The 21,466-nt window shown below is 36.6% G+C and overlaps 1 protein-coding gene and 1 pseudogene across 1 annotated transcript in view; one reads left to right on the top strand and one right to left on the bottom strand.

The window, feature by feature from the left end:
* Cadm2 (cell adhesion molecule 2) overlaps positions 1 to 21,466 on the bottom strand; it is a 938,204-nt gene that overhangs the window by 292,695 nt on the left and 624,043 nt on the right. Inside the window, exon 3 of the mRNA XM_032899174.1 lies at positions 1,985 to 2,011. Coding sequence (XP_032755065.1) covers positions 1,985 to 2,011 — 27 coding nt within the window. The remainder of the gene's footprint in view (positions 1 to 1,984; positions 2,012 to 21,466) is intronic.
* LOC116897725 lies at positions 2,773 to 7,227 on the top strand (annotated as a pseudogene).

Below are 21,466 nucleotides of genomic sequence, written 5' to 3'. Positions count from 1 at the left end.
CTTCTGTAACAGAACCTCAGCTATCCTTGACTTATCCTATTATTAATCATTGTAGAGGTGATTAGTACCATACAGTTTTATTTTGGTCATGAAATGTAGCAGTGATCTGCCCCTGATCATTTAACATCTTATTGTTTCCTTCCAATTTATGTTCCTGTATTTTCTTAAGCATAAAATGTGTAGCTCAAAATAAGTTTCCCTCTACTAAAATATACTGTTCTCATCCCTGCTTCCATAACTTTCATTACCCTAACCTTTTGTGTCTACACTTTATTGTCTGTGCATATCTTGACCGTCTTCAAGAACCATTTCATGATATGCTGTTCAGGACCTCGTCATCACTGAAGGGACCCTAACCAGCTGGAGCATGGGAAATGTGTATCTGGCAGGCCTCCCCATGCTGTCTGTCTTGCAAAGAACCATTAGATTGAATTCTTAAAGCTAGCTTGGTTTGGCTGCCCTAATTAACATATCCAATTAAAATTAAACATCTGAACATGGGTTTTTCCCCTTTACCTTTATAAACTACCATTTTTGACATCACACCCATCTCCTCTCTATTCAGAGGCAGTCCTCTGTCCCCCATCCTAGACAAATAACCTTGGCCCTCCTCCCTTGTTCTCTTCCCCTTCTCCCTGGTCCTCTATTTTCTATCTCTGTTGCTTATTCCCTGCCCTTTGTGCTCATGGTGTAAATAAATCATCTTTGTGCTGAGAGCATAGTCTTGGGGTGCCCTGAGATGATACCAATTCTTTCATCAATAACCAATACTGCCTATTCCCTACTATTAGAGTTACACGCTGCTATAAGTTGCCTTAACTACTCATTCTTAAAAGCACATTTTGTGTTCTTCTGTTTCATGCATGCATAATGCTTATAAATGTACAAACATAAGCTCATAAGCATATATTTTGTTAGATTATGACTGTTTTTGTTACTGTTCACCAACCTGCCAGAAAAATCATGTGAGTAACATCATTGATTCCTTTGCTGCCTTTGTTGGGGACAAGGAAGTAGGATAAGGGTTGAGGCAATCGATGCAATGGTTTGTCTTTCGCCTGCATATGCACAGGATTCTATAAATGAATGCATCTTCAGAAAATAGTTGCAAAACTTACTTGACCTAAAACACGGGAAGGAATTTGTAATGCTGTTACACCTAAGTGTAAAACTAGAGAATGAGAATCTGGATCCAAAATTTAAATAAACTAGTCAGCATTTAGGAAAATAAGGGGGAATTGTTTGTTTTGTTTTGCTTTTGTGTTATGTTCCTTCATACTTGGAACTGGAAGAGCTCTGTGGCTGTTAGTAAAGCACACTAGAGTGATATTGCAGCCCACACAGTGCTCTAGATATTATAGATTTCTCCTAGAAATAATAAAACAGATCAATTTTATTTTCATCCTACTCTATTATACATATTTGGGCTCTTTCAAATTGATTAATGCTTGGAACATTAAGCCAAAATTTTGTTCTTTCAAGGCAATCTTTTATGTATTAATCAAATGTATCTCACCAACAACATTGTATCTCATATATATCTTAGACACAAACATAACTCACCTATAAAATGAAAGAAAGCTAATAAATCCAACCCCAGAGTTAATACTACATATTTTTTAGAATATTTGATTTTCACATAATTCTATGAAGGCATGTACTATTTTCCAAAATTCTATAAATATTACTTCATGGTTTATTTTATCCATTTCTTAATTTTACCAAAATCCCCAAAATTTATCAAATCAAATGTAACAGAACTAAAGCACTTTAATCCATAAAAGAATGTGCATGAAAGATACTCTAACAATCATGCAAACACAGACATGCATGGGAAACTAAATCTTTAAATGAGGTATTTATTTATATTTGTAGAAATGCATAGAAACACTAAGCATAAAGAAAGTAGCACCATTCAAAGGACAACAGGATGCTGAGTGAAAACAAAACCATCACACATCATGCAGAAATAAGTAGACCTCACCTTTGACTTTACTTTTTGAAGCAGCCGCTGGTACCAAGGAAAGGGTGCACAAGAAGAAGAAAGAGACACATTAGATGTGAGACAGACCTCAGGTAGAAAATGAAAAGATCTTCTTATATCATTAGTCACATTTGTGAAAGACTATATAATATGAGAAAGAGACTTGATTGTTATATGTTGTTAGTATAGGATTCTTGAATTATTGCTAGGGAAAAAAAGTAGCCTAATGGAAATTCTAAGCATAAGTCACCAAATTTCTTTTAAGGATCAAATAACTTTATTTCTATGTTCTTTCCTAAATGCTATATTTTAATTATAATTATTCTATTGAATATGCATAAATAGAGTGAGTATATTTCATACTATTTATCAACAAGTACAATATTCATCGTCTAATTCACAAGAGATTCTGGAACACTTTGGTTTCTTGTCCATGCTGTGTAGATGTGGAAACTTGAATTTATACAACTCTAATTACCTTATTAAGTAACCACACTTCAAGAACACAAGTTATTCTTTTATTCTCAGAATATGTGACTTCTTTGCAACAGATAGCTCATTACAGAAAGCAACTGGTCACAATGTTGAGAATAACTGAGGATAGGGTATTCAACCTCAGCCATTAGGGCCACAGCACAACCACATTAAGGTTCAGGAAATATTTCAGAAGAGGGGACACTGCAAGAGTCAGAAGAGGAAGACTCCATAAATGACAGGAGCTTCATAAGATGATAATTCAACAGTAGGGCTACAAACCTGAACAAGTGTAACAGCATAAACTTGCTAAAATGGGAGGGGAAATCACATGGGGTCGCAGCCAGAGAAAAGAACTCTGGATAGCTAAGGACTGGTAAGGTTAGCAAAAGCAGGGATGAGGAAAAAGGCTCACAGGCTCATAATTGGTTGGCCAATAAAATCGGTCATCCTGAAATTGTATGCCTACATGTAACACTAAACAGACAAAGAAAGTGTGTGTGTGTGTGTGTGTGTGTGTGTGTGTGTGTGTGTGTAAGAATTACAATGACTGAGAAAGAACCTATGCATTTGAGGTGGAAGTAGGGTGAGGGAGGCTCATAGGAGTGGGTAGGAGGGGGAAGAGAGGTGGGGAAACTATATTTTCATTTCGATGTTGAAATTTGTATCTAAGATGCTCCACTATGGTGAAGGGACTCAGGCATGAGCTAACCTGATAGCATCACTCTACAACAGAGCTCAGACCAACCTACGCAAGTCATCTGGGCAGCCGGTTATCTACATAACTGTGAAACTTGAAAATGCCATTCCTTTACCTGTGAGCTGTGAATCAGAAGTGGATATTCAAAGAGGGTGGGTGCATTTTTGCTTTGATTAGTGTTAAAAGAAGTAGTCCTTTCTCTAGTTTGGAAATACACAGTCTCCAGTTGAGGGGATGGACCTTTAGTGGGTTTTAAGTCTTTGATACCACAGAGGAGATACAATGTAGTAACATTTTACTTACATAGGACAAATTTCTAGGTTTATTTTCAAAGAAAAAAACGACTAGTAAAGGTAAATTTGAGTATAGAAAGGTAGGGCTCTAGCATTTCTTTTTTTTTATTAATTAATTTATTTATTCACTTTACATCCTTAGCTCAGCTCCCTTTCCCAATCCTTACTCCACAGGTCCCCTACCCCATCCCCTCTCCTCTTCACATCTGAGGAAGGGAGGTTCCCCTGGTTATCAATCCATCCTGGAACCCTAAGTCTCTGCAGTATTAGGTAGATCATCTCCCACTGGGGCCAGGGAAGACAGCCCAGTCAGGAGAACAGGATCCACAGGCAGGTATCAGATAAGGGTAAGCCCTTCCTCTAGTTGTGGACCCATATGTACATCTACTACATATGCGTATGAGGTGAAGGGTCCAGCCCTTGTATGCTCTTTGGCTAGTGGTCCCATCTCTGGGAGCCCCCAAGGGTTCAAGTTAGTTGACTCTGTTGGTCTTCTTACAGAATCCCTATCCTTTCTAGGTTCCTCAGTCCTACCCCAACTCTTACACAAGGCTTCCCTAGCCTAATCTTTGGCTGTGGGTTTCTTACGTCAGTTTCGATCAGCTACTTGGTGGAGCCTCTCGTGCCTGGCTGCTAGCATTTTTTTTACTAGTTGCTTTTGAATAACAAACCAGATTTTAACTCTGGTTGAATTTTAGAATTATGATAACTAAGGGATATTACCATCTTCTTATAGCTCACTTTTATTGAAAATTATACTCTCTCATGTTATTCTAAAGTTCTGCCAAACTTTCAAATGGAACATTCCGATATATCAATACAGCAATTTGTTTATGAGAAGAGAATTTTTATGTAAGTTTAAATTCGTCACCTGGGCATGAATTCAAATAATAAGGTATGCTCAACACACAAAGTATTGAGAAAATAAGCATTTACTTTGCAAGAGGAACAAGCAAGTTGGTATAAAAAATAATAATACTTTTACTAAAATTAAGAAACTAAACCTTATAAAAGGCAGAAAGGATTTAATTCTTAGTTTCTTGGGAAAGTACTAAAATTAAATAGAAAGGAAAACAAATGTCTGTTTTTCTGGGTGTAGGCAGCTAACACTAGACCAGCCTGGTTAGTATAATTGGAAAGAGGCCAGACTACCAGGCTTGTTAGCCCAATTATAATTCTCTGCATTTTCAATAAAAGAAGCCAAGATGACAGCAATACTGTCATAAATGTCATGTTCAATACTTGTAAGATTTTCCACTGTCAGCACAGTCCAATTATAAGTCAATTGTAAAGTGCACGTTGTACACCACCCAAAAGAGACAGAAATTACCTTAAAATGCAATTTTAGTTGTGCATAGTTAAAATAAAAAGAAAGAATTAAAGGTGTTTTGACCACAGAAAAGTTTTAGATATGCCAGGGAAGACCGTTACTTCTGTAAAAAAGTAGCAAGTTATAATTCTACCAATTCTGTTGTTCACAGTCATTTTTATATAAGACTCTGTATGTTGTATTTGTAAATTAAAGTTATACCATGGGAAACAAGCATAGAATTTTTAGAATAATATGAACAAAACTATCTTCCTATATGAGTCCAGAAAAAAATTATTAAGAAAAGTTATACTAATTGGGGAGGCTAAATCCTCCAACTTATAATAATTCTAACGTAAATATTAAGTTATTGTGTTATCAATTTGTTTTATTATTCCCATTGAAGGAAGCACTTGGTTAGTTCCTTGGACAAGGCATTATCGATTACTTAAGGAATTGGTGATTCTAAAACAAATCACTCAAATGATATTTCAGGACTTATAACATGTTATGAAGGAAAGAATAGACAGAATAGAAAATTTTGCATCTTTTTATTTGGAATGCATAATTGTGTTTATTGTATTCTTCCATTTATAGCATTCTCATTTCTGGCATGTTTTACTAGTAATATAGGGATAGTGCTCGTTGATTTAGGGATGCACTGAGGTCGTCTGTTAAAGTTATTAAGGTAACTAAGTAAGTGGGAATAGTATGAGTATTGTTCATTAAGAACTGTTGGTAGAGAACTGTTGATTCTTCTACTCTAATCTAATGAGCTTGTTACTGAAATATTTTGATAGGTTTTGCCTTGCATTTTAAATTCTTCCTTCCATGTTTAAATTAGTATCCATGGAAGGCTGTTTATTAAAAAAGAAGTGCTGAGGTTAGACTTTGCGATATCTAAGGAGACATTTTCTGAATCTATTCATCCACAATATAATCATATCAGCAGAAATTAAATAAAAATCATTGCTATTGGTAAATCCTGTACAATACAATTTTTAGGAATACTACTTTATGATATAGATGACAGATTATAAAGATAAGTAATGATGATAGTGATATTAACTCTCAAAGAAGCACAATAAGAGTGGAATTTCCAAAGATCCAAGAAGAGAAGAAGGAAAAGACTTTGGGCCTGCCATAAAATTTTCAGGCACAAATTCACAACCAATATGCTACATGGACTTTCGGATAATTTTTTTCAATAGTATATTTATTTTTATTCACTTTAAACCCTGATTGTAGCCGATCCTTTCTTGCTTCCTCTCTCCCAGTCCTTCTGTTACAAGTCCTTTATTGCTTCCCCTTCTCCTCAGAAAAGTGGAAGCACATCCCTCCTTGGGTACCAATGGGACGCAGTAGAGTCAGAGTGCCTTTGCTCCAATTGTTCGGAGACCCACATGAAGAACAAATTGCTCATCTGCTACAAATGTGTAGCCTAGGTCCAAACTCTACATGCTGCTTGGTTGCTAGTTCCGTCTCTGTGAGGCTCTCTGCATCCAGGTTAGTTGACTCTGTAGGTTTTCTTTTGGTGTCCTTGACCCCTCCAGCTCTTTCAATTCTATACTCCACGCTTTCCCGATCAGATAAATTTTAAACCCACTAAGTCAAAATGCTTTTATGATGTAACTCACTACTCTTAATCTATAGCCAGTCACTTTTATTTACTTTAATTAAAAAAAAACTATAGTAAAACATAGTGATGCATACTTGTAATCTCTGTACTCAAGGAGGTTAGGCTTGCCATGAGTCTGCTCTTACCTACATAGCAAGACCTTGTCTTGAAGGAATGACGTATTTGTACACCAGACTGCCATAAAGAAGAATAACCTCAGGAAGTACCTTCACACTACAGGAGATGGAGAGACTGTGGAGTTTGATGTTATTGAAGAGAAAAGGATGCAGAGGCAGCAAATATTATAGGCCCTGGTAGAGTTCAAGGGAGTCAATACACAGCAAATACTAACCATTATAGTCGCTATTCACGATCTTTTACGCAATTACCAGAATAGTGAGAGTGGGGAAAAGAACGAGGGATCAGAAAGCGCTCCTGAGGGCCAGGCCCAACAATGTTGACCCTATTGTAGGCGAAGGTTCCCATCTTACTACATGCGGAGACCCTATGGGTGTCGACCACAGTATTTCAACCCCTGTGCAAGGAGAAGTAATAGAAGGTGCGGACTACCAAGGGTACAGGAGAGCAAGGTGGACCAGTGAGACAGAATATGTATGGGGGTTACAGACCACATTCTGCAGGGGCCCTCAACACCAAAGACAGCCTAGAGAGGATGGCAATGAAGAGGACAGAGAAAATCAAGGAGATGAGACTCAAGGTCAGCAGCCACCTCAAAGTCGGTTTCGACACAGACGCCCGGAGAACCCTAAGCCACAGATGGTAAAGAGAGAAGATCCAGCAGGTGAGAATTCGTCTGCTCCCAAGGCTGAGCAGGACGGGGCTGAGTAAACGCTGGCTACCATCTCACCATCATCCGGTTTGGTCATCCAACAAGAAGAAATGAATATGAAATTCCAGCAGTAAGAAAGGAACAAAGATCGGAGTTGAAGACCTTAAGTGCTTGCCTTTTTACCCGTTGACCAGATCCACTAGAACTATCTGCATTATCTATGCAGCGTGGGGTTTTTATTATTTTTACCTAAGGATGTCTCTTTTTGGTAATGACAAACATTTTTTAAGGTAAAAAAAAGCCTGGTTTTTCTCAATACACCTTTAACGATTTTTAAATTTTTTCATATCTGGTCAAGTTGAGTTTTTTTTTTAGAATTTCATTTTTAATTTGTAATAAAGTTTACAACTTTTTTTTTCAAAAAAAAAACCACTCAATAAACTGCAAGCACCTGTTAATAAAGGTTTTAAACAATAATAAAAAGAAAATTACGACAAAGAAGGAAAGTACAGATTTGGGAAAAGGAAGTACTACTACATGTAATTTATGCACCGCAAAAGCCAGTAACAACTTCAACGTATTAAAATCCTAACTGTATTAGATGGCCGCCTTTCTTGTTCCTTATTTTGTTCTCCTTCTTCCCTCTAATTTTCAGTTAGAGAATCAGTGTGTCCTATGGTAAATGTGTAAAGCCGCTGGTAAGCTTTTGACAAATATCACCATCGATGCTTGCGATATCTTCCCGAATCTTACGTTGAAGCAAACTGCATCGGCGCAATGAAGGCTTAGAGAAAAACTGGTTTACAAAGGAGCAATGTTTCCAATAAAAAACAGATGCACAGAAGACAAAGAATTATAGGTGGGTTCTTGGGAGAGGTATTGGTTTTGAAGAAAGTACAACTAGAATGAAAGAGATATGAGGCTAAGGACCACGTACTGACTAGGCCAATTCTGTTCAGTAAATAATCATGCAAGAAATGTGAAGTCAATGTTCCCTAACTTCTAATTACTAGAGTTAATGAGTTAATTCTGTAGAATCTGGGCAACAAAGGTTCATGGTTAGGAATAAGTAAAAGGACTCTGTTTAATTTGCCTTTGTGTGGTTTCAGATAACCCATTTATACCCAGGATACCAAAAGGTAATCATTTTAGCAGGCAGAGTCAAGGTCCTCAGTGTACAAGCATACATTTACAAGTTTCCCAATTCTTCCCAAGGAAGTGACTGAGCAAGGTCAAAGGTGACATCCAGATTATTACCCAAGAGCCACAGCTACTTGGTTGAGTTCTGTCATTTCACTAATTAGGGTCATGATCCCCTGAAACTGAAACAAAGAACTCAGGAACAGGGGACACAGGTAACTGAATATTTACTAAAATTTCCTGATCCACAGAGCACTTACCCCACCCCCATTTAATATTATTCCTTTCCAGAATGCAAATGGAAGTTTCACTTAAAAAGTGACTGAGAGTTTTTGGGCTAATAATATCCACTTATCAGTGAGTAGGAAAGGGAATAACATTTGAAATGTAAATAAAAAATGTACAATAAAAAAAAGTGAAGGAGAAAGAATGTGACTTAGAAATTGGATAGTTTTTCAGACTATTTAATCAAGGTGTCTGGTGGTTTCTGTTGTAATAGATTATGACTAATATTTAACAACACAGATGTACAGTGTTATCTGAAAGCTTAGCAAATGACAGGCAAAGAAATCACATGACTAACTCAAATATAGATAGCTGAGAACTAAGCTATCGTAGGTAATTGTCTTATAGAGCACGTCAGTAGTATCATCTTCCCTATGTTCTTAAACTTCCTATTTGCAAACAATTTTATGCTAGTGTAGTTGGTAATGATATATATGATATATAATATTATGTAGTTATCAGCTACATTGTAGCTCAGTATGTTACATAATACTCTGTAAGTAGGAATTATTGTGCCTTAATCAATTTGACATCATACTGCTTATAACATATTTATAGTATGTACTGTGTTTTAATAGGCATGGACAACACTTCATTAGAAATATGTTAGACCCTTAGGGATTCCCTATGTGTACATCTTCCCTATGAAACATAATATATGATACAATGATACAATGAAGGTAACCTGATTGGATATCAAAACAAATAAATATATTAGGTAAACATACCAGAGTTTGGCCCTCCAGCAACATGAGATATTTTTGGTATAAAAGACATATAAATAAAATTGCTGATGAAAACGATGTAGATTTCCATGCCAAACATCATGATTATGATAAAGATTATATTAAAAGATTATATTAAACAATGATTATGTTTGGGAATTCACTTGACTTTACAATTATCTTTATGTGGGTCATTACACTGTTACTGTAGATATGTGGAGTGAAAGAGTTTACTAACATCTATTCTTAGTTGGTAAAAACCCAACAGGGGACATTAATTGAGCCATGCAGAAATAACATGGAGAGCAGCCTTTGGCGACTCCTTTCAGAAAATCCGTTTGACAAAACTAAATTGCTGTACACCAGCTTTGAGGGAAATTTCTTTGGAATTTTATCACTAACCCAGGATGAATGTCTTCTAGGGAGAAGTTATTTCAAATAGTGTCCATTATTACAACTCCATTACAGAACACACAGGAGGTTGCAGAAACAGCTAAAAGCTCTTGTAATTACAAATGGCATGATTATAATGTAATTAACAGGGCCCGAGCATTTACATATGGAAGCAAATTAGGTCACAAATAACTTGAAGTAAGATATTTGTAAAGTTGAAATAGGAGTTTTTCGTCTAAGGAGTGGTACAAATTATCTGGAATAAAAGCAATGCAAAACAATTATGAACACAAAGCAGCCATGATTCCTCATGGGGACAAATGTCATGAACTGGATGTTTATATAATATTCAGATAACTTGAAATCAAAGTTAAAGAGTTAGTAATTGACATAGTCTTACATGACTAAAGAAAGGGACAAGACATTATTTGGTCAGCACAAGTAAATTATATACAAATTGTCTCCTTTCACACTCCCAGGCCTCTTAATGCTGCACACAGGTGAGATTATATCCTGCTGGTCTGTGAGTCACTTCCGTAACAGTTTTGGCTAATAAAACCATTATATCCATTTATGTACCACAACATACAGCATATAGAGCTTAAGTTTCTAATAGAGATCATTTTTTCAGGTAAGTCCTATATATGAATAATTCACACTCTCATGAAATACGTAAATGTAAAGTCTATAATTCATTGTTACACTTTTCTCCTGCTACCATTAAGGTGTTCCATTCCACCTGGGGACTAAGTCTGTACATAGAATGATGCTAATAATGATATGTTTTGCTCTACATTTTCTGGCTATTATGTGATGATCACCCTGCATGATCTAGAATCTGCATTCAAATGATAACAAGGCCAGAATAACTAATAATTTCATTAATCAAATAGAAAATGAATTCTTAAAATAAACAAGCTACCTTTATAGATAATTTTCATATCCTAGAGTGTGTAAGATTAGGTTAACAAATTTCACAGGTAAATGGGTCATTTATTGCCTCTTTTTAAAGATTTCATGCCTCTGAATTAGTGAATAAGGATTCATAGGAACACTGAGATGAGAAACCACCGGTTCCAAACTATGCATGCAGAAATCGACACTGTGGGGCTACTAAACAAATCTATTAGCACTGCACTGAGAAGAGGTCCACAGGGCTCTTCAGTCTTAATGGTCATCTTAGGAGGGAATGCCCCGGACACACACCCTTTGCTCTCCAGCAGCTATGTTCTGTTTCATCGGACTTATGGATCAACAACATATCCAACAGCAGAAAAATTTGGTCTTCAATACCACTCTTTATAATTTTATAAGTCACTTTGTGCATATAAATTAAACATGAAATCTCAATAGTTTTCCAAAACAATAAATATGAAAGAAAAGAAGCAAAATATACTCTCGGGATTTTCTTTCTTTCTTTTTTTTGTCTGGAGCTGAGGACCGAACCCAGGGCCTTGCACTTGCTAGTCAAACACTCTACCACTGAGCTAAATCCTCAACCCCTACTCTCAGGATTTTCAAATCGTCAAACTGTGTCACAACTTAGGTAAGTTGTTTGCACTTGAATTTTACGTGAAAGCTAAAATTCCATCTGGGATCATTTCAGACAAATCAGGGAAACCTGTAACTACAAGATATTGCTAAGGATTATCTTGTCTAACTTCCTTCTCGGCATTGATTATCTAATACCGCATAATTGAAACTGGAGGGCAGGACGAGCAATGCACCAGCATAGATGGCAACTGTTCATTAACTTTAAGGCTTAGAATATTGCTTAGAGGTTCACGTGAACAAATTATAAATGAGCACTCCACCCACTCGTTGAAAACCAGGTCTGAGCGAGACACCCACTGTGCCAGCCAAAAGACATTGCAAAACGTGTACAAGAAAGGTTTTCTTAGAAATCTAGTAGTGAGCTTTCCACAGTGGGTCAAATGCAGAAATGAAGAAATGATTCTGAAATTCATAGCTCTTTGTCTGTACTGACTACGGCACAAAACATTGTTCTATGTAAGGGACACAAGTGATGGAAGTTAATCTAGTGGCTTAGTTACATGCACCGCGGGATGCGTGAACGATGCTCGTAGATTCTTTTCTTTTTCACAATTAATCATTCTTGTCATTTATATCTCAAATAATATCTCCCTTCCTAGTTACCCCTCTTCAACCCCCCCATCCCATCTGTCCTCTTTCCCCTCCCCTTTGCCGCTATAACTGTGCTCCCTCTCCCACCCCACCTCTCCAGCATCCCCCTAAGCTGGTACATTAAACCTCCACAGGACCAAGGGCTTCCCCTCCATTGATGTCAAGACAAGGCGGTCCTTGCTACATATATATATGTGTGTGTGTGTGTGTGTGTGTGTGTGTGTGTCTGTGTATACATATATACATACATATATATGCATATATATATATATATATATATATATCTGGAGCCATGGTTCACATCCTTAATATTACTCCCAACATCAGAAACTTATTAGCTAAAAACAAAACAAAACAAAACAAATTCACAAACAAGTATGAAACTAGATCGGTGTGACCAGTAGGGACTCACATTTTGGAAAATCAATTCCTGAGAATGACAATGCTCATTCGAAATCATAAGTGAGAGGAATCTTTTTGAACTTAAGCGATAGTGCAAGACAGGATTGGATGGAGAGTTCTGGGGTGCACTGCTTATTCGTTCTGTTATAAAGTTGGGATGGCAACTGCTTATTCTATACATACAGCCTGCCTGTGGAGCCTCACCCCACGGTGCCCTATTTTACTTTCCCACGCAGCCCAGTGCACTCTGAAAGAAGAAATACTAAGTAGATGGGAAACATGATTCAAGCTCCTAGGAGCTCCAGGGAAGACTTGCTGGCACAGGCACGTGACGCACTTCCCAGGCTGATGAGGACTTAACATTTAAACCAAGTGCTCCCATGTAGGCAGGACTTAGAGCATACACTGAAGCTGTGATTCTCTCCTCCTTAGAACCTCATAAGACCTCCTCTTCAAAGAGATTTATGAATAATGTGAAGTAAATAATTCATGGGCTTGCAGATGCCTGTCCAAATAGCCTCTTCTTTTTCAAGGTTTCCGTTTGTAGAACTGTGATCAAAAGCCTTCATCAGTCATGATAGTTGCATTTGTCCTCACTCCAAACAAACCGTATTTGCATGTGAATGTTTTTCATTGAAATGAGATATATAATATGCCAGCCAAAGCCTAAATAAAAGGCATTTTATGCCATTTAAATTCAGTCAAATTAAAGGCTGGATGCAACCTAAAAGGTCTACTCTCAGAACAGTAATTTGACACATCATAAATAAGAGTTGTGTTTGTTCGCATAGGTTCAGCACTTGTCAGGAAATTGTACACCGCCGCATTAACAAAGCACTGCCTCTTAGGCAGAGGCACACGAACAGGAGAGCCTCGTGTGTAAAGCAAGCAAATGCACAAACACACATTGTGCAGCCGTTCAAAGTTGACATCTTTCACTGACATTTACAGAGGAGCACAGAAAACATTTTAACCTATTTCAGCGCTCAGAGAAATGGTCAAACATGACTTTTGTTTCAAATGTAAACTGCAAATCAGGTTTAGAAGCAGGGTTGTGGATGCTTACATAGTTAAGAGCAGCTGCCTGTTAACTCACCAACTTAATTCCGGCTTCTGCAGAGTGAGAGTCAAGAACAGGGGCTGCTGTGGAGACGTTAGAAACTCAAACACTTGGGAAAATTGACGCACACCTCTCGAGAGCCTTGTGCTTTAGAAATACCTTTTATTACTGAAGATCATAAACAGGTTTTTTTTAACTGAAGTTTTAGTTCTTCTTGACTGAACTTAAATTGATAACTGAACTGAGAGAGGGGGAGAATTCTGAGGATGCGGGAGCTGTATTAAACACTGATAAACAAGAACCGAATTGGTATTTTTTTTTTAAAGTTAACTGCACAGTTACTTTAAAAACATTTGCTTGTCCTTTCTTTTTGCTTTTATTTGTTTGTGTGTTTGTTTGAGACAGTGTTTCTCAATGTAGCCCTGGCTGTCCTTGAACTTGCTCTGTAGACCATAGACCAGGCTGGCCTTGAACTCTGTATCCACCTGCCTCTGCCTCCAGAGTGCTCGGATTAAAGGTGTGTTCCTTAGATCCAGAGTTTTAAACGTAGGCCAATCTAGTTTTGTTCAAATGCTAGCTAATTATTTTTGGTCATGTTTGTATTTTCAAGGAAGCAAACACTACAGTTTGCATTTTGACGAAGAAGTATTTTGACAAAGGCTATGAAAGCTAAGTTTGCTTTTCTGCATCCACATCTTACTTACACTTAGAGTTCAGAAGCTTCTAGCAAGAGACATGCTTGGCACGTCGGTGCCTGACATTAAAACATCTAGATAGGAAATGCCAACACCAAATTCCTTTTCACTAACTCACATTCCTTAGCTGCTTGAACTTGTAAAGGCAACACTGCTTCTCTGGCTGTCTTATCCTTCCAGCTGATGAAAGGAGACCTGAAATTTTAAGAGATTATTTTGTGTTCTTCGGATGTAGGGACATAAAAATATATTACACATACTCAGAAAGGGAAAGCACTAGAGATGCTTCTGATGTAGTTACATGGAAGGGAGAATTGGCAGGGGAGAGGAAAATATGAATTTACCTAAAATCTTCAAAGTGCCTCCAACCAGAAAGACTTAAGAGAAAAATAGAAATCATAATTGCTCTATTTTTAAGGATGCTGTGTCACAGAATACATGTTTGCATGCTGAAGATTGTGGTAGACTATAGTGGGCTGGGTTTCTTCAAGCGCTAACACTGTGCATTGCTGAAAGATGAAATTCATAGACAATCTCAAAATTACACTCTTCTCATGGCAATAAGATTTTTCTTTATATTTTTTACGTCTTGGTTGAAATAAAAACAGTGTTGAAAAAAACCTGAAACAGACAATGAATTGCGTTTCATAAGAATGATCTGCTTCTGACAACTGTTTTCCATAGTTTTTTTCATAATAAATCATAAATATGATTCAATATCTCAAGGGTAGTTGTTTATCTTACTACATATAATCTTTTAAAAATGTATTAGCTCTAGAGAAATCTGTGAAGCAAATCAGTTTAACTTAATAAACAAAACCCTAGAAATTTCAAAAATATTTCAAAAATTTAGCATCTTCAGAGGTAGGCATTTGGAAAGGAATCATGTACTGTGTCATCAGAAATACAAATTATATGTAACATAAAATAAACTAATAAATGACAGAATTGGAAGTACATTCTTATGTATACATCCAGGCACATATGTATGATCATAGGTAAGTATATGAATCTAAAATAAATCTCCATTACAGTATACTTAATAGTATAAATTAATTAAACATTTTTATAGGTTTTATTAAAAAAGAATGCACAACTTTACAATAGGAAAAGTTCCTTCTATGAAAATAAAATACACCTAAATAAGCATAGATGTTTGCTTGATGACCTAGATTTCTTTGTCTTCCTGCAACAACTTGTAAATTGCTTTCTTAGGTACTGGGAAATATATCTGGTTTTTATGTGTTATAGTTATAGATGTCATCAGTTCTGAAGCAGATGCATTCATATGTAACAAATCATCGTAAACAAGTCAGTATTTGGAAAATATCTCATTTGCTAGGGAAGTTAGGACAATTCTCATGCAAAGGGACTGACTTTATAGGAAAAGAACAAGGGAAGGCCTGTGGCAAAAACTTAACCCATCAGTAGGAAAGTGAAAGCTAATGAGGAGAAGCTGTAGGGCGAGAATACAGGCACGTATATTGCAAGAATACACCATGAGGGCAGATGCAGAGAAATGATTATCAACTTTAGACCCCTGGAGCAACATGAATGAAATCACATCCTTGTGTTCAGGGAAATAAAACAGACATCTTGGATAGAAATAAAGAGAGGCTTTAATTATCTAAAAGTAAATTGGGAGCAACCCATGGTAATACTGAAGTAGGGTTATTACAGAACACAATGTAGAGTTAATTCAGAAATCAGTTTGTTCAAAAACATCAACAGCTGGGTTTAATAATAGACACCATGAATCAGAAATGACTAAAACCCTGAGATGGAAGATTATTGGTGCAACTGTAATCATGTTATTAGATTTACTGCAGAAATTAAAATGACCAAGAGGAGCTTTTTTTGTAGACGGATGCCTGACCAATATTTTTAAGAAATAAATATGAGATCATAGTACTAGGTCAGGTACAGATTTTCTAGAAACTACCTGGGCTTTTGTCCCAATGGAAAAATTATATGAATGAGAAGATATTCATTAGAATTAATGAATTAATTGTGAAGGGAGAATGTTTCTCTCTATTTAAATTATATTCTATTGACTCAATTCTTGTTAGAACTTTTTGATTGGGAATTTTCAGGGATCAAAATATAGACTTTTCACGCTGTTAACAAATATTTAATAAGCTATGCTCACAATGGAAGGGGGTGTCATGAAAACAAGGTCTAGTTAAATGGCTCAACCTGGAAAGTTCAAAAACATATATGTGAAGGTCCTACATGTCTGTAACTAAGAGATAACTTTCTGAGCGTGTTGTATAACTGAAACCACACAAAAACAATGGAAATGTATGGAAAAATTAAGGATGCTTTATTTCATTCCCTCTCTCCCTCTCTCTCTCTCTCTCTCTCTCTCTCTCTCTCTCTCTCTCTTTATGCATGAGTGCATGCGTGCATGCCTGTGTGTGTGTGTGTGTGTGTGTGTGTGTGTGTGTGTGTGTGTGTGTGTGTATGTGTGTGTGTTGAGGGTGTCGTGTGGGGGTTAGATAACTTGTTTGTTCCTATGTATCTTTGGGTACTTGGAATTTAAACTCAGGGAATAATCTGTCTCTCTTCCTCACCTGTATGTTGTAGCTTGAAATCCATATGTGTTGCCATATCCAGCTTTATTTGGGTTTTGGGTATTCATGTAAGGGTCTCATGATGCCATGGTAAAAATTTTACCCACTGGTCCATCTCTGCATCTTTTATTTAATCTTATGTGAAAAGAACATTACAGAAAAATACTGTGTTAGCTTGCCTCCAATGAAAACAAAACAACAATTTCAAAAAGGTATTTGTAAGATAACTATTGCAAAGGTATGAGCTTCAATGGATTTACTTCGCTTTTAGTAATATTTTATGAGCTTCTTTTTAATCATAAATCAGAGAGATGTAGGGAATGTGAATGAGAAAAAGAGAGTGAAGAATAGCTCAGAGGGGTATTGGAATAAATATAAGAAATTAATTCAAGAAGTAAAACAATGAACAAAGCATCATACCGTAAAAAGTTATTAGCTTTTTTTAACTATAACAAAGATTATTAGTTTGTGTGTGAAGACAGCAGGGAACAACAACAAGATAAAGTAAGGGATGACTGATGACTATTTCTAGAGAAAATTTCAGGAAAAAAATAAAAGGAAAATGAAGTAGGAAATGCAGAGCTTTGCACGTAGCATGGTCTTAAGCACATCAAATGGAAGAGGGTCAATACATATTGTCTGTTGATCTACAATAGAATACTGCCCTCCTTTAGACAAATGAAGGAGGTTTGGGGGATAGCATCACACACAAAGAAAAGGAACACAAAGACTAATGTGTCCTAAGCTTCATTATTCCAGCTGAACTTACTAAGATCAACTAAGTTACAGAGACTACAAGGGCAAATGTGACAAAATATTGTGGGTAGAAAGAGTGGCATAAACTGAGATATCTTACGTAGTTATTGTGTGTGCTGGGTTTAGAATACAGCTATATATTCTGTGCACACTGATTATTGGTAGATATTTCTATATTCCTTTGTGTAAGACTTGTACTGTCGATCAACAGAAGAAAGAAAATGTCACCCAATGCTCAAAGCTAAAAATATCACGCAGTTGCAGTTCTGAACACGAGGAAGCTTTCTCCCAGAACTTGTAATGCCCCAAAACAGCATGCCTGTCATTCATGAATGAGATTTCCTTAAACTATATACCATCCATGTGCCAACTAGATATTAATATGTAACTTCTACTGAGTCCGTTAATCAGAATTATGAAGATGTGGTCTGAATAAAGTGCTAATACTCATGATCTTAAAATCCACTGAAACGGTTCCTTCAAAACTCTCCATTTTTAGGTACATAACTACTGCAGGCAAAGGTGCATATTTGTGGGTTACAGAAACATCTTGGTTGTTAAGTGTACTTGATGTTTTTGCAGGGGACTCAGTTTGATTTTGAACACTCAGACAGTGATTCATAACCATTCATAACTCCCAATGCAGGGTATCTGATTCCAATTCCCTCTTCTGACATCCTTGTGCACTAAGTATACACATGGTTTCTATGCATAGATGCAGGCAAAATATTCACTGAAAATAAAATATATTTAATTATTTTAGCTATAAGATTTGATCAATAAGAATAATGTGTCTAATTTACTGGTAATGGTTTTGTTTTAACCTTAAGTATCTGTAATTGAGAAAAATGATAAAAGGGATGGGGTAAATAGGGATCCCCAACACAAAGCTAATTACTCCTCAGTACAGATTCTCTTAGTTCTCTCGGTTATTGCAGTGAAAAGGTAAACAAACAAATAAGCAAATAGAACTTTCCATTTCTCCATTTCCCCTACTATATAGGTATCAAACTATAATACATAAACTCATGTATATGAGTTAAAATATTACAAAATAATTAAGAGGGATTCAGAAGCATCCCATAATGGAACATAACATGAATTCAAATCTAATTTCATGTGTGTCACTTATTCCACACTCTCTCCCCATCCTATTTACACCCTCAGGGAAGCGAAGTCCATGCAAATATCTACTCACCACTATACCGTCAGGAGGCCCCAGATCACAGAGCTTACAGTTAATAGCGAGGAAACATAACCCACTTTCCACTTATACTTATTAAACCTTTCTGTGTCTTGTTTTACATATATTCTAAGACCATTTGTTTTAGTGTTACTAAGTAACAGTATTTAGTACACATATTATTAAAGGAGGGAAAGTGACTGGATTACCTTAATGTTACTATACATATACCACAACAGTTTAATTTTCATCAACATTGTTACATTATGTAACTTCACGGAATTTTATTATATATATAAATATTATATATAAATAAATTATATATACATATATGTGAAGCTATTTGGGATCTCTGCATAAATTTATTCTCTGGCAAATTATGAATGAATAAACAAATGAATGGTTGGTTGAATGAATGGAAAAAATGAATCTAGGATATTAACATAAACTTTGATAGAGATGATCAAACAGCACTATCATCAGTATTATGTGCAGAGAAGCAGGATGGCGCCATTCTCTATCTGCAGTCAGAAACCTGTATCCTAATCAAGAATAATGACAGTAAGATGTAAATTAATGTTGAAAATATCTAACTCGAAATGTGACCATGAAGACTTATATGAAGTTTCTACAAAAATATTTCAGGAAAATCAACATGAAACACATTTCAGATATTTCTAGAATTATATGCAATATTTTATAAAGATCATCTACAATTTACTGGACACTCTGGCTGTCATATGCTGTCTAGTTTATAGAACACCCCAATATAAATATGGAAAATTCTGAGAATACTTATGGATGAGTAATACTTTGGTAGACAATTAGCCTATAAATAACTTACAATAGACGAAAGAATATACTAGAATTAAAATATGTAATAAATGTATGAACCACAAGGAATTGCAATGATCAAGCATGAGATAAACTACAAGATTTTAACATCCTGTAATAAAGCCTACCTGAAATTTGGGTTAATTTTATCATTTTTAGAGAACATGCAAGTATACAGGATGAATATCAGTCTTTAAAATGCAGGCTATGTCTTAAATTAAAATTAATTTATGCAAATACAATCTATTTTCTATCATCATTGCACAGAAACTAAAACTTTTAAGAAATGTTTGTTTCTTAAAGAGAACAGGGGTCCTGGTGCATTCTGGAGAATCCTCCCAACCTCCTATCTCTGGAGGTTGCCTGTTTCCATTCTTTCTGTTGGCCCCCGGGCCTAGATGAAAGGCCCTAGAGTGGGGAGAGGAAACTTGTAGAATCCACCTCCAGCAGAAAGACAGGCCATCAAGTGAGGGATGGGGTTGCTATCCCACAGTCAAAGCTCTGACACATAATTGTTCCTGGCGTACAGAACTGCAGCGATAGAAATGGAGAGAAGCCTGAGGTAAAGAAGGTCCAGCGACAGGCCCAAAATGGGGTCCAGCTCAAGGGGAGGCCCCAAGACCTGACACCATTACTGAGGCTATGGAGAACTCACAAAGGGACCTATCATGACTGCCCTCGGAAATACCCAAAAAAGTAGCTGAAAGAGTCAGATGCAGATAAATATTTGCACCTAACCAATGGCCGGAAACTGCTGACCAAAGCTGAGGAGGAGGGCTACCCTGTAGGAGGACCAGCAGTCTCAACTAACCTGGACCCCGAGATCTTTCAGACACTGGATCACCAACCAGGCAGCACACACCAGCTGATATGCTACCCCCAACACAGATACAGCAGAGGACTGCTGAGTCTGGGTTCAGTCAGAGACGATACACCTAACCCTCAAGAGACTGGAGACCCCAGGCAGTTTAGACGTCTGGTGTTGAGGGGGCATCTTCGTGGAGACAGGGATGTATGTGGAGGAGGTATGGGATGTGGAACAGTTGGAGGGTGAACCGGTAGGGAAATAAATTCTGGAGTGAAAAAAACTTAATAAAATTAAAAAAAAAGAGAGAGAGTGAACAGGGGTAATATTCCAAGGCTGTATGTCCTGAGTGAAAGGGTCAAAAGGATAGATGAATCATATAGATCAGTTTATATTAGAAAGTAAAGCATGGAATAAACTTTAGATTCATACCACACATGTAATCTCAGAAATGATGTAGGAGTTCATTTTAAGTCTCAGATGAATAGACACTTTTAACATGTTCTCTAAGCTGTATAAGGATGCAGCAAGGAAGGTCAAATATACATAACAAATGAGAAATATCTAATTAGAACTAATAACTAATAACTAGAACTAAATAACTAATTAGAACTGTGTTTGAAAGACTAGAACATATCTTCTTTCTTATTATTTAGCGAGGCATAATATTGAGGGCACTATGGCTTATCAGGCAGAATCAATCAAACTTGAAGGAAATTAAACCGATGAAGATGTGCTTTTTATTATGCCAGGCGATGTGATGGAGTCCTCAAATGTATTAAGTTAGGGAAAAGGAAAATAAGAAACTAAAAAGCGTCTTTACTGTAATGGATAAAAATGTTTTTTTCCGTTGAATTTTTAGATTTTTTAGATATGCAATATATCATAACCCTTAAAACAGAGTCATGCTTTGATATGTCCATAGCTATATTTACATTGAATATTTCAAAATATACCCCATGGCAGTCAGTCATGTTACGGTTACATCATACCACAGCTGAAACAACACTTATTTATAGGACAGACTGTCTACAGACTGGTTGGCCAAGGCAAAGTTAGCAATTACATTGGTTTCTCTTGTCTCTAGCTAGCATGTATCCATCTTCTGGTAGACGCTTCTTTGTGCTCTGGAGTTTCTTGCACTCATAAAGGCATCGTTGCAACTTTTTAGCCCCTGCCATGTCTTTTATGACCCCACTTAACCTTAATTTCCTCTTTTAAAGCTTGTCTCCAAATAGATTCAGGGCAAAAGAAACTCAATATGTGAAGGTCAGAAGCTGAAGTTAGTCTGTAAAATCGCCA

The sequence above is a fragment of the Rattus rattus genome, chromosome 4, assembly GCF_011064425.1.
Source record: "Rattus rattus isolate New Zealand chromosome 4, Rrattus_CSIRO_v1, whole genome shotgun sequence".
NCBI lineage: Eukaryota > Metazoa > Chordata > Mammalia > Rodentia > Muridae > Rattus > Rattus rattus.
This window is presented reverse-complemented; position numbering and strand designations above follow the sequence as displayed.